This window comes from Agelaius phoeniceus, chromosome 2 (genome assembly GCF_051311805.1).
Source record: "Agelaius phoeniceus isolate bAgePho1 chromosome 2, bAgePho1.hap1, whole genome shotgun sequence".
In the NCBI taxonomy this organism is placed as follows: Eukaryota; Metazoa; Chordata; class Aves; order Passeriformes; family Icteridae; genus Agelaius; species Agelaius phoeniceus.
In genome coordinates, this window is record NC_135266.1 from 65080723 (window position 1) to 65106877 (window position 26155).

General features: G+C 38.3%; 1 protein-coding gene across 6 annotated transcripts; it reads right to left on the minus strand.

The window, feature by feature from the left end:
• Positions 1–119: 119 nt before the first annotated feature.
• Positions 120–25673, minus strand: NEK5 (NIMA related kinase 5). Of its 6 annotated transcripts, XM_054654565.2 has the most exons (23): positions 25554–25673; positions 24318–24458; positions 22484–22580; positions 21010–21107; positions 18987–19070; positions 18809–18879; positions 17550–17636; positions 16411–16465; positions 14183–14383; positions 14015–14096; positions 12402–12538; positions 8943–9142; positions 7566–7632; positions 7109–7228; positions 6754–6837; positions 6551–6655; positions 5580–5660; positions 4692–4760; positions 3814–3937; positions 3493–3618; positions 2005–2142; positions 1236–1350; positions 120–869 (listed from the first exon to the last, which is right to left on the minus strand). In XM_054654565.2, the coding sequence occupies exons 2-23, from the start codon at positions 24432–24434 to the stop codon at positions 683–685; spliced, it is 2445 nt and encodes an 814-aa protein (XP_054510540.2). In that variant the 5' UTR covers positions 24435–24458; positions 25554–25673; the 3' UTR covers positions 120–682. The 6 variants fall into 6 exon arrangements, with proteins under 6 accessions (XP_054510540.2, XP_077029842.1, XP_077029841.1 ...); XM_077173727.1 differs by lacking the exon at positions 21010–21107 and having other exon boundaries at positions 22509–22580; XM_077173726.1 differs by lacking the exon at positions 5580–5660.
• Between the last annotated feature and the right edge of the window lie 482 nt (positions 25674–26155).

The following is a 26155-nucleotide window of genomic DNA, read 5'->3' on the forward strand; positions in this document are numbered from 1 at the left end:
GATAGGGTACATGGGGACATGGTTTAGTGGTGGACTTGGCAGTGTTAACAGTTGGACTCTAAGATAATCTTATTTTCCAAAATAAATGATTCTTTGAAAAAAAACTGCTAGAATCAGACTACAGACTGTAGTTTTCCCTTTATTTAAGATTCACTTGGGTTGTATGAAATTTTTTATGTGGAAAAATATGGTTGGAAGAACCTACATACCTACAAGTTTTATTAGAAACTGGGGAATGCACAATTCTCATGGCACTAATAAACCATTTTACTGCTACTATATAAAACTTCTGAGCAGCTGCTGTTACTACATAGGGTCAGTACTGTGTAATGAAACTAGATTACAAAGCTGTACTGGCAGTACACATTGATTATGAAAAGGTGGAAGAGATTCTTAAAACAAGGAGTTGATTTATCTAGGGCAATAAAATACACAAACTAGGAGACTCTCTTACATGATACAAAAACAGTTAAACAGAGTACACAATCAGAAATTTGCTCAAGCAAGACTTGTCAGGTATGTCCACGTTAAGAATAATGTCCAGTTAGGAATAATAGATGAAACAGCATTTCAGTCTGGATGGGGATTTTTCAATGTTCAGACATCTGAAAAGTACCCTGCTTTGTTTTTCCTTTAAAGAAAAAGAATGACAGCCTTCTTTTTCATGTGATTCAACACCAAATTACCCATGATTACTTTCTAAATCATCATCAGATTTTCCAACTTTGTCAGGTAGACTCATCTTCTCTTCATCTGTTTCACCTTTATTTATTGAAAAGATGTGATACTCTTCTGCTGGAGAAGTTGACAATTTTTCCAGAGATTCCTCCAGCTCGTGTCTGAGTTCATCTTCAGAATCTTCAAAATTTCTGCACAGTAAAACAAGAGAATTATATTAATTAAATAAATATAATTTCATAGCAAACCTTTCTCCATTCAAGGCCTCCTAGGGTTTTTTAAAACACTTTATAAATAATATACAAGTAACACACCCAATGTGAACTGTCTCTGTCAGATTGTTTACCTATTTTTAAAAGGCAAGAGAATGGAGCTGTAAGGCCATGTTAATATTTCTGCAGTAATTTTTAATGACAGCATTGGCTGTGGCAAATTCCAGAATTAAAAGTTAAATTAGCAGACTCTCTAAGTTTTCTTTATTTATGAATTTTTAAGAACACAGTAAAACTTTAGGCAATGTCCAGTTCTGGATTTTTCTCCTGATGTGCTTGACTTACGTGTCTTCACCATCTGATCTTGGCTCAAGTCTACCTTCATCAACATCAACAGCAGAGTATGTTTCTGAATCATCTTCCTTGTTTTCTTCTGGAGGCAACAGAGTTAATCTCCCTTCTGTAAAGAAAGAGAAACTTTCCTTCAGCTGTATAGTAGAAAACTATAAAAGTATATGTAAAGGAATAGCAAATAAATAAATGCTTGAAGTGTTTTGTTGTTGTTGAAATTACAACAATGTAAATGTCACACTTCTGGTGATGCAAAGTAAATGTAATTTTTAAAAAGTCTGTTACCTTAGGAAAGTGGGCTGCAGTGTAGGTGAGTTTGAATCAATTGCAGTGTCAGCTGTCTCAGCATGGACCCATGTTGTAAAGTCATCACTGTCATTTAAGTCACCATGTATGTATTTGAATAAATGCTTTTTACAGGGTTCTTCAACCTCAGCAGTTGCAGGTGCTAGCTCCAGGTTTGTGGTACCTACCAGCCTGCTGGCAGTAGTGGCTTTCCTTTGTCTACCCAAGCAAAGGTAAGAATTATATATGAAAGTAATAGCCAGTGAGTAGGGCTTGCCCCTTTCCCTGCTTTTGAAAAGATCAATGCTCTGGAAGAGGCCTCTCAGTGCTTCAGGTACAGAGCAGAGGTTCTGTCCCTGCTTTTCTAGGTTGCCAACTGCTTCAAAATGTTGTTTCTCATCACAGACGCTCTGCCAGAGGTAGAAGAAATATTACATTAAAGAAAAACATGCAGAATTTACAGGAAAAAACATCCTACCTTGGTCTTCCTCAAAACAGATAAAAGAATCATCGGATAGCTCTGCTTTTGCTAAGATGCTCAGGAGTGTCTCTGGTGGTGTCTGTTTCCACTGCTTCCTGTTTTCTGGGATGTCTTCAGGCAGAATAACATGGTGAGCTGAAGAACAGCAAGGGTCTCAGGTCACTAAAGCATGGGTGTAGCTCGGCACTGTCTTTTGTCAGATTCAGACTTTCTAGTCTCAACACTGATTTCTTCCTTTTGTGTAATTCTGGAATATTTATGGAATACTCCTGATTTTTTTATAAGTACTTGATCTGATGGATAGGGGAAAGTGGTCTGGACTACTCATCACTAAAAATGTTTTAACACAGGTTTTAAAGCTTAAGTAACTTCTTATTAAACCTGGAATAGGCAGGTGCAGCTTCCCTAAGCAGTCCTAGCTCTGAAACTTGTTGGCTTCTTGGTTTGAAAGAGCTTAAAAAAAGTTCCTGTTTCTTTTGTGCCTGGTGGCCTTTCATCTAAGGCAGCATGAGCAAAAGGCAGTGTATTAATAATATTCTGCTTTGTCTTTACTATCCATGGAAACTCTTCTGGTTATTTTTTGTCTATCTCAGTGTGTGGAGTGTGCTGGAATGCTGGAAGAGCTCCTGTTTGCAGAAACCAGTCACTGGAGATACTTGTCTGCCTGGCAATGTACACAGTGGTACTGTAAAAAGCCCAGGGATTTTCTCAAGTGGAGCATCTCCACAGCCACAGCAGGGTGAGGTGGCACTTGTGACAGTGGTGGCACCACCACTGTGTGCAGAGGGAAAACAGAACTCCACTGTCGCCATGGTATTTCCTGAAAAAATCCCTTTGCCAGGATTTTTCTCCTGAGAAGCTGAGAAGCCTCAGAGGAAAAGAAAAACAATAATTATCTGCTGCTCTGGAATGCAACAGGTGCATCTTTGATTGGTCCAGTGGTTGTTTTTAATAATTGGCCAATCACAGTCCAGCTGTCTTGGATTCTCTGGTCAGTCACAAGATTTTATTATTCATTCCTTTCTATTCTTTGCAAGCCTTCTGATGAAATCCTTTCTTCTATTCTTTCAGTAGAGTTTTAGTATATCATTTTCTTTTAATATAATATATATCATAAAATAATAAATCAGCCTTCTGAAACACGGAGTCAAGATTCTCATCTCTTCCCTCATCCTGGGAGGCCTGCAAACACCACCACACTCCACCATGCTCCAGGATGGCACTGGCACTCACTGCCCTGTTCCTGTGTGGCATCAGCTCAAGGCCTGAGAAAGTGCTGATGATTAATTGAATAGATTGGCATTTTGAGCCAGGCCACAGAGTGATTGATAAAACACAGTGCTCTTGATACGTATGAGCAACACAACGTGATTGCAGTGTGAGAGGGGAAATGCAATTAAAAGCCTGCTGGATCATGTGAACATTCAGGTATGGATGAATTCAGTCTGAATTTGAGGTGTCCACTGAAAGCCAAAACTTTCTCACCAAGTTCATTTCCAGTCATAGTAGGACATGCAGATGTGACATCAGCACCAGCTAAAAAATTCAGAAGAGTCTGAGGGGCTCCAGGTTGCCAATGTTTTCTGGGTTTTTTCATATCATGTATGGACTCTGAGGGGAAGAAAAAGAAGAGGCAAAGTTCTTTGGATTTTTTTTGTAAAGTAGACATCCATATGATTATAATATTATGTGATATAAAGAAAGAGCTCATGAGATAAACTTGCTATAGCCTGAGTTACTGAATTTACCTAACTCCTATGCAATTTTCACGATTAATACTCAGCATTGCATTTCCCCAGTAAATACCTGTTGGGTAGTCAGACAGTTTTTCCAAAGCCCTGTCTGTATCATTTTCATAAACTTCCACCGATTTCTCCTTAAGATTCTCAGCATCCACAAAAGTTAAAGTCTCATTGAGTTTATCTAATACCTGAAAAAATAATAAGTTACTCTGGAAACACTAAACAAATATGGTACAATAGCTAATCCTTTCTCATTTTACTGTGTTTTCCAGCCAACCTCAGGTATGCACAGGAAAATTGTGTAACAAAAAGTGAAGCAGCAGGACTCAGAAGCTACATTGTGATTTGTGCATCAGAGGGCTGCATGGGGCTCCACAGAGATGTGAAACAACAGAAGGACAAAACAGTGCTTTATAAATTAAAAATATATATACTAAAATAATTTTTTGTTGCTGTTTAGGAATTTTTTTTTAAATTCTAATATACAAATAAAAATCTTAATAGCTAGCTATTATATGCTGATAAGCCACAAATATAATTTTACTAAATGAAAACATATTGCCAGTAGTTGTTCTTGGTTAGTGATACAATACAATACTGCTTCATTTCTGAAAAGAAACAGAAATGTACTAAAACAATCTCCAAATTAAATTTAGCATTTGCAGAATGACTCAGTTTTGAGATAGTTCCATTTTATGAAATTTAAATATCTGCACTCCTTCATATTTTACCATGTGAAAGACTGCCCCAAGTATCACCCAATTTTCTCCAAAGCAATTATCCTCTTGTAGAAGGGCAGGCATATGCAACATGACAACAAATCCTCAATAGGAAGTTTCATTATAACAAAGACAGAGGATGATGGTAATGGAAACAAGTCTTAGATTATGGAGCTGTCATGGTTCCAGATTTCTAAATGCTGTGAATATAACTAAAACATACCTCTGCTTCTTGAATGCTGGCTTCCTCAGGAAAACACACATCTAAATTAATTTCAAATTTTACTCCTCCCTAAAGAAAATTCACATGTTATTAATTTTTTCTAATCAATAGAAGCATTTAATTAAAAGCACACAGATTACATGGAACTACGAATTTGAAAATTATTCTTCTATTGAAAATAACTTCTATTTTACAACATTTTCCTTAGGCTTAAGAAGATCAAAGTTGAACACATTGGACAAAAATAGACTTCCTTGAATATAATCCTTTTCCTTTAGTGATATTTTAAAATTACTGCATTCACTTTTGATTTTAAGGGCCTTTGATAAACATTTAATTCAAATCGTTGCAATACACAGAGTTGGTTCTTACAGCTGATTGTCATTCAGAACTAAAACTGAATACTGTACTGCTTCCATGCAACATTTCAAGAAATACTTTTAGTCCACTTCACAGTGGTCTTATGGTCAGAAACATTCCTGGTATCTTATGTGCATTTCTAATTCAATTCCCATCTCCTTCTACGATTTAAAAAGCAGTATAGGGAATCACATTTTATAACAAAATATTTTAAAATTAGCATTCTGACTTGACTTTACTTAGACTTTGAATAAACATGAGTTCCCATGCACTGCTAATGCAGTTTGATATAAGGAGGAGGAGGTAGAGATTAGTTACTAGGTGGGAATATCTAAGGGGAATAACCCTCAAATGGTTGGAAAAGTTCATTTATTTTCCTCTAATATAAACTTTTAACAAACAGAAAACCAGCACTCTTAATTGACTCTCAAATAAGTTCATTTCCAGACCTACCACACTAATACAGTAATTTGAAATGTACAGATATAATAAGAAAATTTAAAAAAATACAACAGTAAAGATGGATACTTTTGTGTTATGTCTCTTTTCTAATATTATTTGGTCTTGCCTATCCTGGAATCTGACTTGTTTAAAGTTTTCCTCCATATCCTGGAAGGAGAGAAAAAATACAGTTTGAATTGCACTCTTTGTAACTGAATATATGTATACCACATAAAGAAAGAGACTTCTTTAAGTAGCAAATATAGTCATGAATTTCATTTACAAAGATCTTTAAGAATATTCCATTCTTTATTACTAATTCTGGCTTCTCTGGCAAAAAGAAAAACAGAAATTCTTGCATAAATTGCAAGCTTCTGATTTTTCAAAAACCCATGTTAGAAAGATTCAGTACTGTGTCAAGATATAAATAATACAGATTTTTATTTTTTATGATCACATGCAAGATGACTCAGACTCATTTCATTCTGGAAAACTTTAGAAGTGATTAAAATCAAGATTTTAGTGGAAAACTGTGCCTGTAAAAAGTATAGCCCTGTTTTGCAACATCTTGTTTTCTGGCAACACCTAAAAATATTTAATTACTCCTTTTCATATTATAATGACTCCTATAAGAATGTGTCAGAGAAAAGCAAAGTAAATAATAGTATACAGCTTCCTCTGTGATCTGTAGCAATCAGTGCATGCCTTCAGCCTCAGGAGAAACCACAACAATTTACATATTTTACTTTTATTCTGTTTCTCCAAAATATGGAGAGCCCATGAAATATAGTGACACCAGGCAGGCCCAAAATCTAATGTTTCTTTATCATTATCATGCATTTCCCATTACATGACTGGGAATCCAAATTCTCTCCTAATTTGGCTGCCTATAACCCACTTAATTTCATCAAGTGGTGTGAATTCATTTTATTAAAACTCAGATCCAGGATCACTGAGGAGGATGCTACTGATATTGGCAGATTTGTCCCAGAAAATGAATCAAAGACAGTGTGGGATTCACTCAGAAATATCTATTTAGATGGAGATGGTACTGATACCTGAAGTGACTCTTCTCCTGTTCCAGATATATCTTTGTTTTCAGACAGGTGCTCAGCTTTCCCTTGCCTCACAAGATAGGTCTTATCTTGTATTTTCTGGTTCTCCTAAGGAATGTTTTTTTAAAAAGTTTATTTCATTTCCTAATAAAGTATTCTAGCATAAAAAAGTAAATATGAGTACCTACATGTCTGAGCTTTGTTACCTGTAGTACTCCTGCTCTAACTCTGAATTCTTTTATATCACTGTGGTATTCTTCCCGAATTTTCTGCAATTGTTTCAAATACTCCTGTTAAAGAACAGCAGGGTAGAATATGTTTTTAATAAACTAAAGATAGAAATTTATATATGTTCACATAAGATAGAAGTATCTGTTTTCTCTGTCATCCAAAAGCAAAACTATAGAAGTATATTGTTTCTCCATTAAAAAATGGGAAAAGAATGGAAAAGAATCAATGATGGAAAAGAGAATCTGATGAAAAAGAATTCTTATGCTAGGAACACTACTGTCAAGGGTATAAGAAGAGAGTTTTAGACAATTAAGGAAGAGATTCATTTACCTGTTCTTTCATTTCATTCTTTCTAGACATGTTTTGCTGGTGGTTTTTGAGATGCTCTTCCTTTGTTTTCTGCTGTTGCATTTGGTCATGATATGGGTCAGCAGAGGATGGTCGTAGTCCCTATGGATGTACAAAGGAATCCCAGAGCAAATGAGTTTTCATTTAGAATCCTTCCCTTCAGTGCTCACTCAATTCACTCTCCCTGTTCCACTGAAGAATGCAGTAAAGGCAAGTGTACGTTTTTGGAGGAAAAAGTCACAGTAGAATGTTACATTGTTACAGTTTTGTGTGAGGAAATAAAACCTCAGATGAACATTGCAGAGCACATCAAGGAATTTGCTAGAGCAAAACCTTCCACCTGACAGTGTTACAGTTTACTATTCAAAATACATCAATTCATCTTTGGATTTCCATTCTTCTTTTACAGATTTTTTTCAGTGGTTCAGCATTTACCTACCATCTGTTTTTCCACTTTAATCTTGTACTGCTGGGCTTCAAACCGCCTTTGAAGAAATTCTGCAGTCCTGAAAGTGATATACATATACTATGTTTTATTTCACAAACTCTGCTACCTTTGCACAAATAATTCTCTATAATTCTACCACATATGACAAACAGAGCTTTCTTTGTACTACATGAATATATAAATATGCATAAAATATGTATAAATATGGCACAACAGCAAAATAAGGAAACATTCTTTCCAGGCATTCCCTTTCTTATTACTTCAGTTACTTAAGCCTTTAGAAGAGTGCAGCAAGGCCCTTCCACCTTTTATTGGATAAATGGTATTGAAAGCATTAATTAAAACAAAATTGATTTCTCTGGTCCTCAAAATGAGTGAAAATTGTCAGAATGCAGGTTGTATATTCAACAACCCTTTTATTGTCTTTCTCCTCTGTGTCTAATTCTATCAGTCAAACTTTGTGTAGTTTGTAAACTTTTCCTTTGCTTTTTGATATAAAATAACCATCAGTCACTTGTAAGCTTCCTGTTTCCCATTTATTTCATTTCCTGCCTTGGGAATCCACTTGTGCCACAGGGAGGCAAAACTGAATTGACTCTGTCCTTAAATAAGGCACCAGAAATTCAGGTCAGGAAAGATGTTCTGAATCTGAAGATCTGTAACTGAAACATTCTAAACACGTTCTAAACATCTCAACTGTTGTTGTTGAATGAAAATTAATGATTCTGTCAACTTTAAATGAAAGCTTTGGAAGCATTCAAAATTTCCTTCTCAACATTTTCAATGTTCATCCACACCTAAAATGTCCAGTAACAGAATGGACAGGAAATCTCCTAAGGTTGTACCTCTGCTTAGTAACAGAAAAGCTTTGAAGTAAATAAACTGCTAGAGAAAGGGTCTTTATATCTGAAACAGAAATATAAGTGCTGCATGGGGAAAAAACCACTTTCATAGCCTGCTCTCAGTTCCCTTCAGTGCAGAACTGCTTCTGATCTTTGTGTTGTTCTCATCCTGGTGTGAAAGACAGGCAGTGCTTATCCTTGGTATAATCAGAGATCCTACAGAAAGCTTATGTTTTACTTTTTACCCAGTAAAAGACTGGGCTGGGACTTGGGACACATTTTGACAATGAAATGTCAAACACTAGGCCAATCCAGATGGAATTTCTAGATGAACAGGAACAGGAATTGTGTTGTTGTGCAACAAACTTATGTAAAAAAAAAAAAAAAAAAAAAAAAAAAAAAAGAAAAGTTATCAAAGACAAAGCAGAGGAAGTGGCATTCCACTAAATCAGCTATGCCAATGTTACTCAGGAAGGCTGATAGCTCAAAATACACAAGACAGACATAAACAGAGTGATGTGTTTACCAGTCAGGTGGTGGAGGTGGAGGTGCAACTCGTCCTTTTAGTTCATAGTGATCTTCAACTCTTTGGCTGACATGAGAAAGGTCATAATGTTCATTAGCTCTCCTTTGCAAGTTGTCAAGCTTCTCATAGTAGTGACCATAATGACCATGTACTCTAATGCTTCCTGGCCTTTCTGACATATTAAATCTGGAGGTTTGTGGCTGAAAATATAGTAAAGAATGTTATTTTACCTGTACTCATTTGTATCAGCACAAGTTTGAACATGACTGTCTATGGTATAGTTAGTGTAAGTTTTCCAAATCCTTTCAAATATAACCCAGAAACTTCCAAACTTGTCAGGGCTTATGTGATCTCACCACTGCGTTTTCCTTTTCCCCTGTTCCATCAGCTCCTGTCATTAAGCAGCAGCTCACATTGTTGTGAGTGAGTCAGCATTGGGCTTTGTACTCTGTAGTGTCCTGGCCCTAGAGTCACTTCATTGTCCTGGAGCCTAAACCACTGAATTATTTCCAGGAGAGCCTCATTTTGACATGTGATAGCAAGGGGAAGCTGGGATGTAGCTTTGGACAGTACAGGCATTGATGGCTGCTTTCAGGGGAGCACTGTGCTGCTTCATTTCTCATCTCTTTGATTACGCGCATGTGGGAGTTGGGCTTTCATTTCTCAAAGCCCTTCCTGTGATGAAACATCCCTGTATTCCTCCTTTGAGACAAGACTGTCATTTCCATTTCTCATAAGAACAATGGAGACAAGATGATCACCTAGCTGCCACTGCATGATATAACTGTGGTCAGACATCCACAAACTTTTCCACTGTGGGAGACTATACAGTGCATGAGAAAAATGCTAAGTTTTGCTTACTTTCTTACATAAATGGAAATGCATCTAAGTATCACTTTCACAGTTAAATACATTAACTATCCCTCCCCATTTTCCTTCATAGATACTCTGAAAATAGACTCATGTACCTGTGGTACAGTCCATATTACAGCTGAATATAAATTCCTATCTGTATAAGAAGAAAGATTCCAACTGTTAGCAAAGTTCCCAAGGAAGAAGTAACCCCAAGAAGTGTTCATCTCATTCCTCAGTGAAGTAGGTTTTACAGTATGGTTTCCAGATGGCAATCCCAAGCAGTAGGGAGAACAAATTAGGCTATCCAAATAAATGCCAGGGGACTGAGAACTGTGAGTAGTGAAGCAGGCATGCTTGACCAACTCACTAACATTCTACAATTAAATGACTGGCTTGAAAGACAAGGGGAGAGCAAGGGGACATTTCCTATCAGGCAACTGCCTTCATGCAGGCTTTTGACACTGTCTGCCATAAAATACTCATAGGGAAGCTGATGAATTGAGGGTGGGATGAGCAGGCAGTGAAATTGCTTGAAAAGTGGCCCAGAGGGTAGTGATCACAGGGTGAAGCACAGCTGAAGGCCAGAAACTAGAGTTCAACATCTTCACTGATGATTCAGATCACGGGGAAGAGGAGGGCAGGGTGCACCCTCAGCAGGTTTGCTGATAACCCAAACGGGGAGGAGTGGCTGATACACCAGAGGGTTGTGCTGCCAGCCAAAAGGACCACAAAAGGGCTGGAGAAATGGGATGACAGAAACTTCGTGGAGTTCAGCAATGGAAGTGCAAAGTCCTAAACTCTGCACCAGTATAAGCTGGGAGCCATCCAGCTGGGAAGCAGCTTGGCAGAGAAGAAGGGGGGGCTGGTGGACAACAAGTTGACCATTAGCCAACAATGTGCCCTTGCTGAAAAGGTGAATGACATCCTGGCCTGCATTAGTAAAAGTACTCCCAGCAGGTCAAGGGAGGTGATCTTTTTGCACTACTCAGCACTTGTGAGGTCACACATGAAGTGCTGTGTCTAATTCCGAGCTCTCCAGAACAAAAGAGACAGTTACAAGCTTGAAAAAATCCAATGAAAGGCCTGGAGCATTATTCCTATGAGGGGAGGCTAAAATAGCTCAGACTGTTTAGCCTGAAGGTGGGATCTTGTCAATGGTTATAGCTACCTGAAGGGAGGGTGCAAAGAGAATGGAGCCAGACTTTCCACTGGTACCTAGTGACAGAACCAGAGGCAATGGGCACAAATTGAAACACAGAAGGTTCCCTCTGAACATCACAAAACATTTTCACTGTGGGGGAGAGTGACTCAGGGTGAGGCACAGGTTGCCCAAATAGGACTTAGAGCCTCCATCTTTGGAGATATTCAGCAGCCAACTGGACATAGTCCTGGACAACTGGATCTAGAGGACCCTGCCTGAGCAGGGGTGTGGACAAGGTGATGACCAGAAGTCCTTTTCAACCTCAACAATTCTGTGATTCTGTGAATCCTGAAGCAACATCTTCAAAGCATGGCACTATGCAAGTGTCCATGAAACCCTGCACATTGTTTATTTGGATGTTGAAAGAATGTGGAAACGTTCTGGGAATGTGTTCCCAGGGTAGATCAAAAGACTGTGGACAAAATTCTGCCTTTGATTATAGCAGTGCACAGTGAAAGGAAACTATCTTTCCAACTTAATCCATCTCTGGATTTGCATTGGCACAAATGTAACTGCGAGGAAAACCAAGTTCTATGTTCCACACAGGACCAGTATTAGTCATAGTTAGTGTTAGTGATTGCATGATGGATGCAGTTCTGGGAATTCCACGTTCCCTATCAGCAGTTAAGCTCATGTAACTGCAGTGTGCACATCTGGGGGCTCCCAGATCCTAAATGTGCAGTGCTTATGGGTAAGGTACTACTGCATGCTCTTAGAGATAAACAAAAGTGTGTGCAGTGATGCTAAGAAAGGAGCTGGGCACAGCATACAGCTGATACCCTGCCTGAGGAAAGGTGGGGGTGGAAAACAAGCGAGAGACAAAGTGATTGTGAAAAACTGGGCTTGCATTTGGGAGAAAGCTGTCAGTAACAAGTATCTGAGGCAATGGCAGTGAGTGCTGGTGATTTTGCCCATGAATGAGCTGTCAGAAGGGCTGAAGTAACAGGATCAGTGTATTTGCTTCTATAGCAAAAAATGCAAACACAGAGCTTATTTGCCTTTGTGCAAACATAAATGCAAAGCATGCCTCAATCCTTTTGTTACAAAGGACCATACCAAAGCAGCCTAGATTCAGTATTTCCCATTTAGGCTTTGAAAACATGTCTTGTGAGGATTCAGGCACGTTTAACTGTCTCTGCTGTCTTAGCATAGGCATTAAGCTAAATACTTATTTTATATATATATTTATATATATATATATATATAAATATATATATAGCTAAACACATACTATGTCTTAAGCCTTTTAAAGTAACCTTTTCAAGTGCAGGCATTTGCTTTCTGAAGATTATATGTATATATGTGCGTGTGTGTGTGTGTAATAATGCATAATTCTGAAGATGATTTTGTGTGTGTGTCTGTGTATAAATTTATATATATATGAGAATGTGGATACACAGTACCTGAATAATAGGCTGTTGTACTCTTGAAGGAGGCTTCCATTCATTTCTTTGAAATAATTCTTGTTTCTTGAAAGGCATCACTATTCCAGATTCCAGAGAAACTTGGTCCTGGACTCTTGTTTTCTGAAGTTTATATGCTTTTTAACAATAAGAGATTAAAAAATTGCATTCTGTGCTCTATTCGTGATTAATGATCATGTGGTTACAAACCATAGTAGGATGCCCACACCTAACATTGACAGGTTGGGTTAATAAACATTCTTTATATCCTTTCACCATCATCACCATACCACACATAGTTTTGCAGAGCACACTGAATAAGAGGGAGACCTTAAAAACTGAAGCGTTGATTTCATGCTAGTTCCAAGAACAGAAAACAGGAGGTTTAATTCACAGGCTCTGGATGCCTCTGCTTAGGCATTCCCTTTCTAAACCCAGCCCTCCATACTCCACAAATCACTAGGCAATGTTGTAGTGCTTGTGAAATTTAAAAAGAAAGGCTAAAAAGTGAAAAATCTACCTTATCAGTTTCCCATGTAGGAGAATACAAGTATAGACCATTTCAATTTGGTCAGTCAGTATTTTGCAAGTATCTTAGATGCAGTAATGAAAAGCAGTGTCCTTTCTTGGGTTAAGTGTTTCTAAGTGATTTTTAAATCTTTCATGAGTATTGACTGTTAGAGTATCATGTTTGGGAGATAAAATGTATTAAAACTATGATTAAAATGATCAGATATTTTTTTCTAAAAGTGCCTAAGTTGTTTAGTTGTTTGGCTTCTGTCCAAATCACATTGGTTGTGCGGGCAGATAAACCTCATTTAAAGTCATTTTCAAAATAACATGGGTTCCTACACTACTGATGAATATTGTTTTGGGGGAGAGGCAGGGAGGAGGGGAGTCCAAAGTGTTGTTAAGTAATTACATAGCATATTTTCACAGAACTATGTTAACTGTTTTGATATTTCAAAGATAAATTTGAGGACTCATTGTGATAGAATGAAGAAGATAGAATTAGAACAAAGTTACACTGCTAGAAACATGCCAGATATTCAAAAGTTCATAGACATATATTTAGTCTCATTCATGTTTTCTTAGAAACTGCATACATAATCTAGTCTATCAATGGGCACCAAATCAAAATAGAGTTCACTGTCTCACAATTTAGAAAAATTTGTAAGACTTTGTAAAATTGTTTCATATTGTTTTGTAAAATACTGTGGAGGATGTTTTGCAAGATTTATGCTTTTTTCACACAGTAAGGATGTTTTTCATGTGACGGACAAAAACTAGACCAAAGCCTCTCACTTTTGGAAATTCTGTTTTTTAAAGAACTAAGATTAATGTTTCAGCACTTTCCTATGGCAGCTCTTCTAGATGACCATAGCTGATGAGCTGGTGTTAAAGCTGTCTTTCCCTGAACAGCACAGCAGTGCTTTTGCCTGGGTGAATGGTTCTGCTGTTGCAGTTCTCTCCTCTATTGACTTTTAGGTTTAGGTGAAACCCTTCATCCAAATGTGCAGTAAAGACTGCTGGAGAAAGTTACAGCCAACAGCTGTATCACAACTAACAAATGTTACTGTACAACTAATGACACATACTATTATTATCATTACCTTGTATCTGCTTGGCTCTAGAGTGAGATGCTGAAGGCCTTTTTCTATGTACCACAGTGTGACTGAGTTCTTCCCGTGCTACCTATCAGAAAAAACAGTATCTGATAGAACTGTTTATGCTACTTCCATACTTATTTTCTCTCAGCAGGCAGCAGCACAGTCACTCACCTCAGGGGGCAGATGCCTGAGAACAAGTTTCTGCAGGAAGGGCTTCTTTAGAATAGAATTGATGGATGGTCGATCTCTGGGAGATATTTTAAACAACTGGGAAATCAATATCCTCAGGTCGTAGGAATAGTTAGGAGACACTGGTTGAAAACGTCCTCTGCAAATCTTCAGCACCAGCTCATGCAAACTATTGCCTTGAAACTTAATTAGGGAAAACAATGAAAATAGGACAGTAAGTATTGCTGGTTCAGAATGATGGACTAGACACCCCAAGCTGAATATAGGTACTTGTTGACATAGTCATAGAATGGTTTGGGTTGGAAGGGAGCCCAAAGATCATCTCATTCCAACCTCCCTGCCATGGGCAGGGACATCTTCCACTAGACTGGGTTGCTCAGAGCCCCATCCAGCCTGGCCTTGGCTCAGGGGTAGGGCATCCACAGCTTCTCTGGGCAGCCTGTGCCAGTGCCTCACCACCCTCACAGCAAAGAATTTCTTCCTAATATCTATGTTTACCTTATTTCAGTTTAAAGTCATTCTCCCTTATCCTATCATTACATACCCTTGTCAAAAGTCCTTCTTCATCTCTTTCAGGCCCCCTTTAGGCACAGGAAAACTGCTTTAAGTCTCCCTGGAGCCATCTCTTCTCCAGCCTGAACAACCCCAGCTCTCTCTCAGCCTGTCTTTGTGAGAGAGGTGCTTCAGCCCTCTGATCATTTTTGTAGCCCTTCTCTGGGCTCATTGCAATAATTCCCTGTCCTTCCTTTGTTGGGGGCTGCAGAGCTGCTTGCAGCACTCCAGGTGGGGTCTCACAGAGCAGATTAGGGGAGAGAAGGCCTGTGCTGTGGAATCCCTCCACAAATCCTTCCTTGCTATCCACAGTTTGCTGCAGAAAATTAATATAACCACTCTCTGGTTGTGTTTTCTGGTTATGTTCTCCTGGTTTCAGCTGCACAACTAAAAGGTCTAATGACTTCTGTACCTGAAAGAGTTTTATTCACCCTCTGCTGTCAGACAGTAACACAGAAGCCCATCTTTCCAGAATGAAACAGGATGTGTTTTGCCAAAAGCTGTTCAACAGAGATCTACATACATATTGTCTTCACAGGGTTCACCTTCAAAACCTCACTTCACCCAACAGCCTCTGCATTCTGTGCTCCCCCCAGCATGAAGACACAATCCTGATCTTTTAACAAGTGATGCCAGCCAGATAATTCAGTCCTCTCAGTTCACTAGATCTCTTAAGAGACCAGCATCAATATAGTTTTTCAGGCCTTAGGCAAAAAAAAACCCCAAGTTCTTTCTAAAATCACACTTTTATTTATGTGGCTATTTTGAAGGTGGTAGAATTGAATTTACCTTAGCTTTGCTTGCATTTTCTGTCTACATGTGCATTGAGTTATTGCCCTCACACTGAAACAGTGGGCAGCAATACAGAATAAAACACCTAATAGTCATACAAAATAATATTTCATGTTTTGCTACTTTGTGAAATCAGCAGTTTTCCTCAGCAGTATCCCCCTTGCTCCTAGCTCAGCACAATTGCTCTGTTAGGTCTGCTCTACCTTCTCCTATATCCAAGCTCAGCAAAAAGTCAACATCTGCTGGTCTCAGGAATCTGATCCTTTTTCTTTTGTCAAGATTAGTTTCTGCTGTGTTCCCTTCTCCATGTAATAGTCACAGGCTGAGGCTCAGACCAGGCTGAGGACAATACAACTTCCAGAAGATGCTATCTCAGTTTTTTTCTAACATAAACATGCTTTCAAACAAAATATATTTCCTCTAGGAAAATTCTTCCTGGGACTCAAACCACTTTCTGGGAAAATGTGGAGTTTAGGTCCTTTAGCAAGTGTAGACTGGTATTTTCAAACAGAAATGAGTAAAATTTTATACCTAAGCCTAACCTTGAAGCTTGTCTTTAATTCTTTCCATTGTTCATCTGTCTTGAAAAAGTTTAGTAATTTTTAAAGAGCAAATATATGTTCAAAGTGTGTACACACATGCATATATGTAAGTTATAGGACTACAACATAATACTTTTTATTTTATTACACACAAAACAGATACAATATGAAAAGTTAAATACTAGCAGTCATTCTTTAATATCAATAAATAATATGAAAATAACTCTTGTAGCTGACCGTGAATACTATTACTACTACAGGTTTTGCAAGGTCACCACTATATTTTCTAATAATATGATAATGAGCTGATTGTACAGTACTTACAGGATGCTTTAGTGCACACAGCTCATAAAGCACACAGCCAAGAGACCAAATATCTCTGTGAATAAGAAGTAATTAAAGTTTCAATGAAAAGTCTATAATATTTCCAGTCATGTAATCAGTACCCCTTCTCAACTCCCAAATTTATTACCATTATTCTGTCACAGACTGGTGCAAATTTTATTTTTTCTTAAGGTGCACTAAAAAGAACAACTAGAAATTAATTTTTAGTTGTGGCACCAATGTTTCTATGGTATCTAATTAGTTTTTTTTAATTATAATTGGAAAAAGCATATTATATGGGAAGTCTGCTTAATATTTCTAGCAGGATGCAGGACAAAGCTGATTTGATAGCTGGGGAGACAGTACAGGAGTAAACTTGTCTAAATAGCAACTGACAGCTGAGATGCTACTGTGAGCTCCAGAACAGTTGGTGTTGATCATATTCCCCACAAGGAGAAGGGGGTCTAGGCCCACTCACCTCCTGACTTTGCAGTGCTTCTCATCTGGCATTTCATGGTAAGCCTCAGACCTATTCGTCTTTCCTGCAACTGGCTACTGCAAATCTCCAAAGCAGCCAAACTAGCAGCTTTCATTTTAGTGTGTTTTTATGAATAATAAATGAATGTATTAAAAAATTCATGAGCTTGGAACTGTAAAGATGCATTGGTTATTACATCTTGGAAATGAGATAAATTTGGTATTTGATGAAGAAGCAGATTAAGCAAAGGGAAAATACTGGTTTTCATTTCCCACCTCTACTAACAAGAAGTATTAAAAGGGAGTTTAAAGTATAAGCAATTTTATAAAGCCAAAACATATAATTATATTAAGCCTGTACATTAATCACATCAAAGTCATAATTTCTATATTTGGGACATTGTAAGTCAAAATACTACTGACATTGTTGTATAGTATAAGGTAGTTGTTGTGCACAATGATGCACCTAATCATTGTACACAATAATACAGAACTTCACAAAGGGTGACCAAGAGAAATTCCCATGCTCTGCACAAATACTGATTTTAATCACATTACTAAAATATTCTTTAAAATATTTCTATTATTCTTTAAAATATTCTAAGAAGTTCTTTCATGCCTTCACATCCTCACACACGTAGGAAGGAAAGACAGAGACTTACGTTTTGTTGTTGTATGGTCGATTTTCACATATCTCAGGAGAAAGGTAATAGGGGGTCCCTACACAGGTATGGGCAAACTCTGTAGTACTAATGAAACACAATGAACAGAAAGGCTTGCACACTGAAAAAGTTGACAAACAACTGAACTATGATACTGAACAAAGACTTCTCTGCCACAGGTTAAAATGGGGGACATTACTTCTGCTCTCCAAATAGCTGAATAGTGGAACACCCCACAAAAAAGTACAGCATTTCCCAGTTCTGTGTAAAACGAGCCACTATTTTAATAGTGGCGAGTTCAACAGAAAGCACAGCAATTCCCTGTCCCTATCTTGGCCCACGAGCCTTTCCTTGTATTTTCTCTCTTCTGTATAGCTGAGGAGGGGAGTGACAGAGCTTTTGTGGACACCTGGCATCCAGACAGTGTCAACTCACCACAGAAACTTAATTCACTGGTTACAGGAGGAAAAAGTACTGTCAAGGTCCAATTATATTGCTGTATAAGCCTATTACATATTTTTTAAAATGTATATCTTCAACACTCAAATTCTGAGGTTTACTTTCTGTCTGCTAGGTACTGTTCTACTGTGTAGAAGCAATCCTTACAGCAGCTATGCCCAGAACACTTCCAAAGGAAGGCACTTTGGCATCAGAAGTTTACATGCTGAGAGCTCAGTTCTGTCAAAGATAATCAAAAAGCACAAAAAGAGATCAAATCTAAGCATTTTCCTGTTGTTATCATGCCCCCGGCATGTTTTGGCCACACCTGGTCACTCTCCAGGATAGACCAACCTTGTTCCCAAAGTCACTAAAGATAAGGCCTCCCTTTTTGGGAGAACAATACAGATGCAAGGCCAGCCATGCTATGTTCTCAGGCCCAGGTGGTCATCCTGGGTATTTTTAAATAATTAACATAGGCTCTGTCTTGGGGGACACACAGCGTATGTCCAAACTCTCTTCCTTCAATCTCTCTTTAGTTTTAAATGCTCTTCACTTTTATTTTTAGGAGGTAACAGAAGCTATTGCCAGCAGCTGCATGAGCAGGAACTGTGTCTCCAGAAATAGATCTGGGGTTCCATGCAGGATGGCATGTTTTAGGATAACAGGAGAAAATGTAGTGTCAGACCCTTTGTAACCCAGACCCCTTCAACAAGTACAATCCACAAACAATTTGCACGTTCAGGCTGCATTCTGGACATTCACAAACATTCCTTTGGATGTTTGGTGCAGGGCACAGACTGATTAAAAACCATGCTTACCTGTTCAACTGTCTCGCTATGCCAAAGTCCCCAAGCTTTGCTACCTTTCCATTATTGCTAAGAAAAACGTTCTGCAAATAAACCCAAAAATAGTATGTGATAATGAAAGATGGCAGGCCTTCTCAAGCATATGCTTCACAGGACAAAATAAGCCCCTCTCTAGTACCAGTTTTACTACCTGTGCTTTTACATCTCTGTGCAAAATCTTCTTGTCATGAATATGCTTCAAGCCCAAGGAGATCTGCACAAACCAACTGAGAATCTGCAATGAAAGTTACAGAGATAGATACCTATGAATTTGTGTGACTCTAACGGGGCATCTTACTGAAATATATAAAATAAAGACAACAAAATCTAAAATATATAGAACATATACAATATGAAACAGTAAAAAAGGTATTTTTAAAGTTAATGCCATAGATTTTTCCTTTCCATTTAGTGCTGTCACTAAACTAAATGGAAATAGATACCTACCCTACTTCCCTTATCCCCATCAAGTTTTCCCTGACTGTGCCAGGACATGCACTTGAACAAGGACTGAAGAATCATGCCAAAGGAAAGTAAGAATAATAGACCTTTTTTAAGAAGTGAGGGAGTGCAAATTACTAAGACAGAATTGGGAAGTGGCTTCTTAATCCTCAGTGATGGAAGTCACACCACCCAGCTGTAGTACTTGTAGTCCTACTGAATGTGATCCAGGAACCAAAAATAAGGAAAAAAAAAAAAGAAAAAAGATGAAGGACAGAAAAGTGGTGAAAGAAGTGAGCTATAAAGAAACTTGTATAATAAGTAAGCACATGTGTTTATCCTTTATCCTTGGCCCAGTACAGCTTTTAAACATATATTTAATTTCTAATATACACGTCTTCTTAAGTAAGGGCCTTTGGACTAAATTCAGAAACAAAACTACAGCCTGCTGATATACTTCTCTATTTAGGAAAACTCATGCACACGAAAGACTTTGATTTAAGTAATAACCTTCTATTTAGCAATGCTTGACATTAAATAGATAATTTCCTGATTAGGGCTGATGCCACAAATGAGGCTTTCTCAGAAGTACATTTGAAAATATAAAGATATTTTAACATTTTTATGTTAAATTGGGAAAATTTGCTTTCATTTCTTTGATCAGCAGATGTATCTTTAGTTTCTATAACTCATTCTTCTGTCTGTATTTCTTTTGCCTTGTATTGGATATGTATTATTCTGTGACATTGTCAAGGGATTTGTGTGTTGGTTCTCTCCTTTGTGCTTTCATGATGTGTGTGTTTGTCCTCTCTTTATTTTTTTCGTGTTCTCTCTGCCTCTAGTATGACTCCCAATAGGATCCTAAAATTCATTATTACTGAACCAGTAATTCACTTTCAACTGACTTCTCCATAAAGGAGTTCCTCTTTTACTACTAAAGAAAAAGGAAAAGTCACAATACATTTTTTTCCTCAATTTTCTGCCTTAGAGTATATTTCCACCAGCAGGTTGACTACTATCTACTTGATTTCTAAGCAAAATTTTATTGTTCCTGAAAAAGTAGATTTTATTTATGACTAAATAACCCTAGAGTTCAGTCCACTAATTCCTACATAAAGAAAATTTCCTTCAGAAAGCTGAGTTAGTAAAAAAATAAGGGAATCAATAAGGAATAGTGGGAAATTCTACTTCTGTGAATTGCAACACTTATCATACTCACCTATTTACAAAATAAAATGTACATGAACATGGCCCAAAAGCAGTCATATATCTGGGCTTGTTTCTCTGTGCTGTTAAATTGCCCAACAATTTAAATGGCATCAGAGACGTTTTGACCAAAATGAAATGAATGAGATTTACCAGAGACTTCAGTACAAAGGAGGATATGCTGTGATGCAAATAGCACCAACAAATTAAGAATTTGTATATAATACATCCTCCCCATAACTGGTAGGCACTATGTCAAAGAAGGTCTTCATGGCTTAATGGGTACATTACTAACGTAAATAAAAAGTACATCTACAATGCAAGGAGCAATAGGAGGAAAGGGGCATTTAAAAAGTCATCCTCATACTGCTAAGGAATTAATTTCAGATCCTAAAGAGTGCTAAAAAACCTGCCTATACTCCAACTAAAATTACCAAAGTTTTCTTTAAAAGTTCAGTTATTACTTAATAATTCAAACCATATGTTTCACAGAATATGTTCTTCCCTCTAAAGAAAATGTATTTCACCTGGTCCTCATCAAACAGCACTCCATGCTGCATATTTATCCTCTTCATTAAATCTCCACCATCACAGTATTCCATCACAATATATAGCTTGTTCTCTTCTGAAAGGAAAAGCATAATTTTGCCTTTATTCCTGTATTATTCATTAACACAGCAACAACTTATTTTGATTTTTACGATCCTTCTTTCAAAAGGTAGCAGTTAACCTCTACCTATTCCTCCATTTCAAAGACTAACTGAGAAAAAATGGGTATTTCCAGTGAAACCTGACACAAAAATAAAATGTGAAAATATATTTAAATGGAGACTCAACAAAATATTAAATACATGATGAAATCCACAAGAGACCCCACTGATAGATGTTCTTACAGTAATGTAGCAGAATTCTTCAAAGTTCAGGGTTTTTGCTCAATAACTAAGTATGCAGTAAGGCTTAGGGAAAAAGTTAAAAGTAGACAATATTCCAAAAAGCAAAATAAAGAGCAGGGCCTGATTAATAGAAAAATTCAACCGATTCTTGCCTCTCTGGGGTTAGAAGACTATCGGATTTACATGTCCCCTAAAACATTCACAGTCCTGGTCACAGAGAACAATTTGAACAGAAGCTGCAACTATAGCTTTTATGACATAAGGCACTGCTTATGGCAGATGTCAGAGGAAAAATAAATACAGGGAATTAGTTTTCATGGTGAATAGAATTCCTTCTATCTCTTTTAGTTCTGAAGAATTCTTTATCCTTGAGTGATAATTCAAAATACATCTGAAGAAAGAAGGCTATGAGACCAGCATTATGAGATTGATATTGGATCACTGGAAAGACAGTGCTGTATCAAGGTATGAAATGTCAATACTGTTTTTTACATTCCAGATGCTGAAAGACAATTTCAGAGGTACTAACAGATTGCATTTCTATTTAATGGCCTCTTTTTGTGCTTGCCTGCTTTGTCTGTGTGTCTGTAGATGCATATATAAGTATGTGGATATGTGTGCATGCATATATGATGTATGTGACATAATCATATAATGTCATACATATGGGATGTGTATAAACAAAATATGAGGAACCCGAGGTTAGATCAGATGAAATGAACATTCTATTTCTTGCCTATTTGATCAGCCTTTTGTCCTACTTGATCACTCTATTCCTTGCTATACTCAAAAGTTCTCATCTATTGAAACTCCTAGAAAATTCCCATTAAACTCAGGACTTCCATAAAAATCAAGACTAAAGTTCAACTAGTACAGTACAGACAGCTCAGGATCTGGGATTCATGCCAAGTACCCACTCACACAGGTGAAAAAAACACACGTAAAGCCTGAATTTGATGCCTTGTGTCCATTTCTAGGAGTTGGGAACCTTTTCCCACATTTAAGTAAGGCATTAGGGACAGGGGTAAGGGTGATCAACACTAACAAGGTAGGTTTTCTGCCTTCCACTCCTTCCACCACAATGAAAACAGAAATGTTAAAAGTAAACCTTGCAAAGAAGCATAGAAAGTTACAATATTTGCATGCTTCATCTTGGCCAGCAGAATGACTTCTTTCTCAGAGGCTTCTTTTTCTTTCACAGGCATCTAAAAGAATTAAGAAACTAAATGCTAGCAGTTATATATTTAACCCTTTTCAAAAATAGTTACATCATTACCACACTATTCCCACTAATACAAAAATACAGTGTACCAAGACAATGTAGAAATATCATAAAATAAGATGTATATAGAACATTTAAAAAAAAATTTGCAGTGTATGTTTGAAAGTGTATTGGAACATTACCAAAGTCAAACGCAATTTTGACATTTTACAAACAGGCAAATGTCAACCTTTAAACTTACTTAAGTTAAAGAATTTAAACTCTAAAGTTAAAGAATTCCCATAAGAATTTGAAGAGTTTGGATGTAGATGACTCTGTAATGCAAACAGGGGTGATGTCAAAAGATCAAAGTAAAAAGAAAAAAAATCCTTCATTTTACTGGTGTTACTTGTTTTTGTAACATTTCAGGCAAACTCTTTGCCCTGTTACATCAATGGAAAACTTCTATTTAGTTTATTATGATGACACTTCCATCAATACTACTTAAAATTTCATTTCTCTGAGTATCTATCCTTCAAAATGTCCTCTTGTACTGTATAGTAAAGTTTCTTACCCTCATTCTTGAGAAATATTTTTGAAATATAATCCTTAAAGATTAAAATTCAGTAACTGAATAAAACACACTCTACTATATTAAAAAAAAAATCTTTTGACTTCAATGTAGCAATTTTCTGTCTCCAGCTTCTGATTTTTGAACAAGTGGGATTCACAGTAATATTTCATTATCAGCCATTCTTCTAGTTGTACATCAAAAATCTAAGATTAGAAATGCAGGGGGGTTATTGGTCACGAGCAGAGAGAGAAACTATTCATCTTTTCATTTAGCTGTCATTACTCATGTATCAGCTTTTCCGAGTTTGAATCTGGAAGACATACAGCTCTTTGTAGAACTCATTCTTCTACTGTAATTCTCTAATATATTAGAAATTCTCTGGGGTGGCCCAGAATAGCAACAGACCTGTCAAAAGCATGTAGGCACTCATTGAAATTGACTGTTAAAACCCTTGTATTGAAGTCACGGAGATTTTTAAGTGCCTTTATGGAACCAGATCCAGGCGTGGTATTCCCCCAGCACCCGAGCACGTGGCCCTAAGCTGCCTCTGCACTCAGTGGGAAGGAAGGCAGAAGCCTCATGGCCCAACCGAGCTCGTTCTAAATCAGAAATCTAAAACAGATGTGACCAGCAGCTTCCTAAAAAGACTTAATTCTCTTGTTCTCCTTGAAAGGCCAAACATCCCAACTGCTGACAGCAACAGAATGAAAACTTAAAATCAGACAAGATTAATCGAACTGCCATAAATATAAATGGGAATTGGAAAGATCCCATTGTGAATTACTCCTGTCTGAAAATATGGATGTGGGGAACGAGGAAATTAAAAAGCTTAGAGAAATTTACCACAGAATTGTGATTTGTTACTTTAGTAGCAGTATTTTCATTGTAGTTGAACCAACTATTACAGAATTTGAATTAGGCAGTGCCACACATTGTAGGCAGAAACAAGCTTTAGAAGGAACAAAAACACAGTAAAAAGCAAAGCATTTCATAGTATTACATCTGTGCTTTTAAAATAATAAATTAGAAAGAATACAGTCTTTGGAAAGCTTAGCTCTATATAATTGAGATGGAACTACAAAGGAGATAAAAAAAACCCTATGTTCGTACCCAGCTAAATGCAAGTAGCACAATCTGGTAAATATAAATCAGGTTTTGTTGTTTTACCTTAGTTAAATTGATCTCTTTGATAACACATGGCTCATCATCCATTTTTCCTTTTGCCAAGAATATTTTCCCAAAAGATCCTTCTCCAATTTGTTTAATGAGTTCATATTTATCCATGATGTATTTTTCTTAGAGCAGTGGCTAAAATAAAAATTCCCCAAATTAGTACTGCACATAGTCAGTGCTTTAACACCTGAGATGGTACTACTGAAATAGGCACTACCTTTTAAGACTGTACTTTTTATTACTTTTTATAACACTACTGCTGTTGATTCTTCCTAGAAATATCATGTCCTGGATATCATATCATGTATGCAAATTATTGCAGATCTTAACTTTTAATAAGCAGCAAGTTTATGAGTGTCTCATAAAGAAAAGCATAGTGCACCCTAAAGGTAATGCACGGGAAGGAAGTACAGAGTACTGCATAGGATTATGATATGATTTTGTAAAATGTGGCATTATTTCGTGAATGGAACAATACTGTAGAATTGACCTTTAATGGAAAAAAAATAATCTATTCCATATTGATTTAGTTTATACTAGTGTGATCTACAGTTGTCCATTAGATCACACTAGTACAGTGTGATCACACTATTATAGTTAGATCTCACAAGATGAGAAGCTACAGGAGACCACGGCCAAGTGAAGCTGGAGATCAGCGGTAATGCAGAAACCTCTGTGAGGAACGCTGAAGTCACTGGGTGCTTTCAGTGGTTCCACAGGCAAAGCTGCACGCCTAAATATGAGCAAACACTACAAAACCGTTCTTATTAGTTGTCTTGAGCTTTAGCAAGGGAGACTTGCTCCGATACCAGACGTTCCCTGCCAGGCAAGCTCTGCAACAGGCTCCATCGCTGGCGGGGCACAGGGGCGCGCTCCGCCCGGGCTCAGCCCCGCATCCACAGGCGACAGCCCGGCCTCCCGCGGCCCCGGAGGGCAGCGCCCGGGCACGGGGGCTCCGGGGAGGGCAGCAGTGCTTGCCCCGAGTGCGGCGGGGACAGAGCGCTGCTCGGGCCGGGCCGCACACAGCGGTGGCACTGAAGGGCCGCCCGCGGGGATGCCGCGCTCCGGCCGCCCGCGTCCCCATGGCGACGGGACGCGCCAGCGGGCGGCCCTCGCCGGGGCCTGTCTGCCCTGCGGACCGGCCCGGCCCGGCTCGGTTCGGCCCGGCTCGGTTCGGCCTGGCTCGGCTCGGCTCGGCCCAGCCCCGGCAGCGGCGGGGGAACGCGGTACCTGCGTGCGCTCAGCCGCCTCCGGAGCCCGCCCGGCCGCGGGGAGGAGCCGGCCCCGCTCCGAGCGCCGCCGGAGGAGTGGCGTTGGCAGAGCCCTGCGGGAGCGGCGGAAGCTTTATTTCCCTGACACAAACCGCCCCTCCCTCCCACGGACAGGCACCTGAGGCTTGCACGGTCAGTGGGAGGAGTGGGGTGGCCCGAAAGGAAATCTCGACTGCCTCAGGGTCTTGAATCCTTGGTAGAAAGTCACCAGGTACCAGCCTATGTGCAATGGGGGAGGTGAGGTATGACCTGGCTCCACACCAGAACTACAGATTTCCTAAAGCTTTCCTTAGGTATTATTCCTATTATTTATTACAGGGACATAGTCCGGGACCGCTTTCCCAGGAGAACTCTGCCAAGAGCATTTGTGCTCTCCTGTGTAGAACGCAAATCACTTTTTTTTTAAATTTCAGAAGTTTAATAGTAATAAAATGGTTATAAAAATAGGAATATAATTAGAGTAATAATAATTTGGACAATTTGAATTAGGACAATACGAGACAACAGGAACAAAGAGTTACGGACGTCCGGGCACCTTTGTCTGGGCAAAACAAGCCCAAA

Bases quoted from the DNA above. Each gene is read 5' to 3' on its own strand.
- NEK5 (XM_054654565.2), bottom strand. From the start codon at position 24,434: ATGGATAAATATGAACTCATTAAACAAATTGGAGAAGGATCTTTTGGG. The intron at 14,097-14,182 runs GTGAGTGACTGT...TTTTTCTGATAG, and splicing joins TCAGGCATCTGCCCCCTGAG to GTAGCACGGGAAGAACTCAG. The intron at 7,633-8,942 runs GTAAACACATCA...TATCACTTTCAG, and splicing joins CCACCTCCACCACCTGACTG to GACTGCAGAATTTCTTCAAA.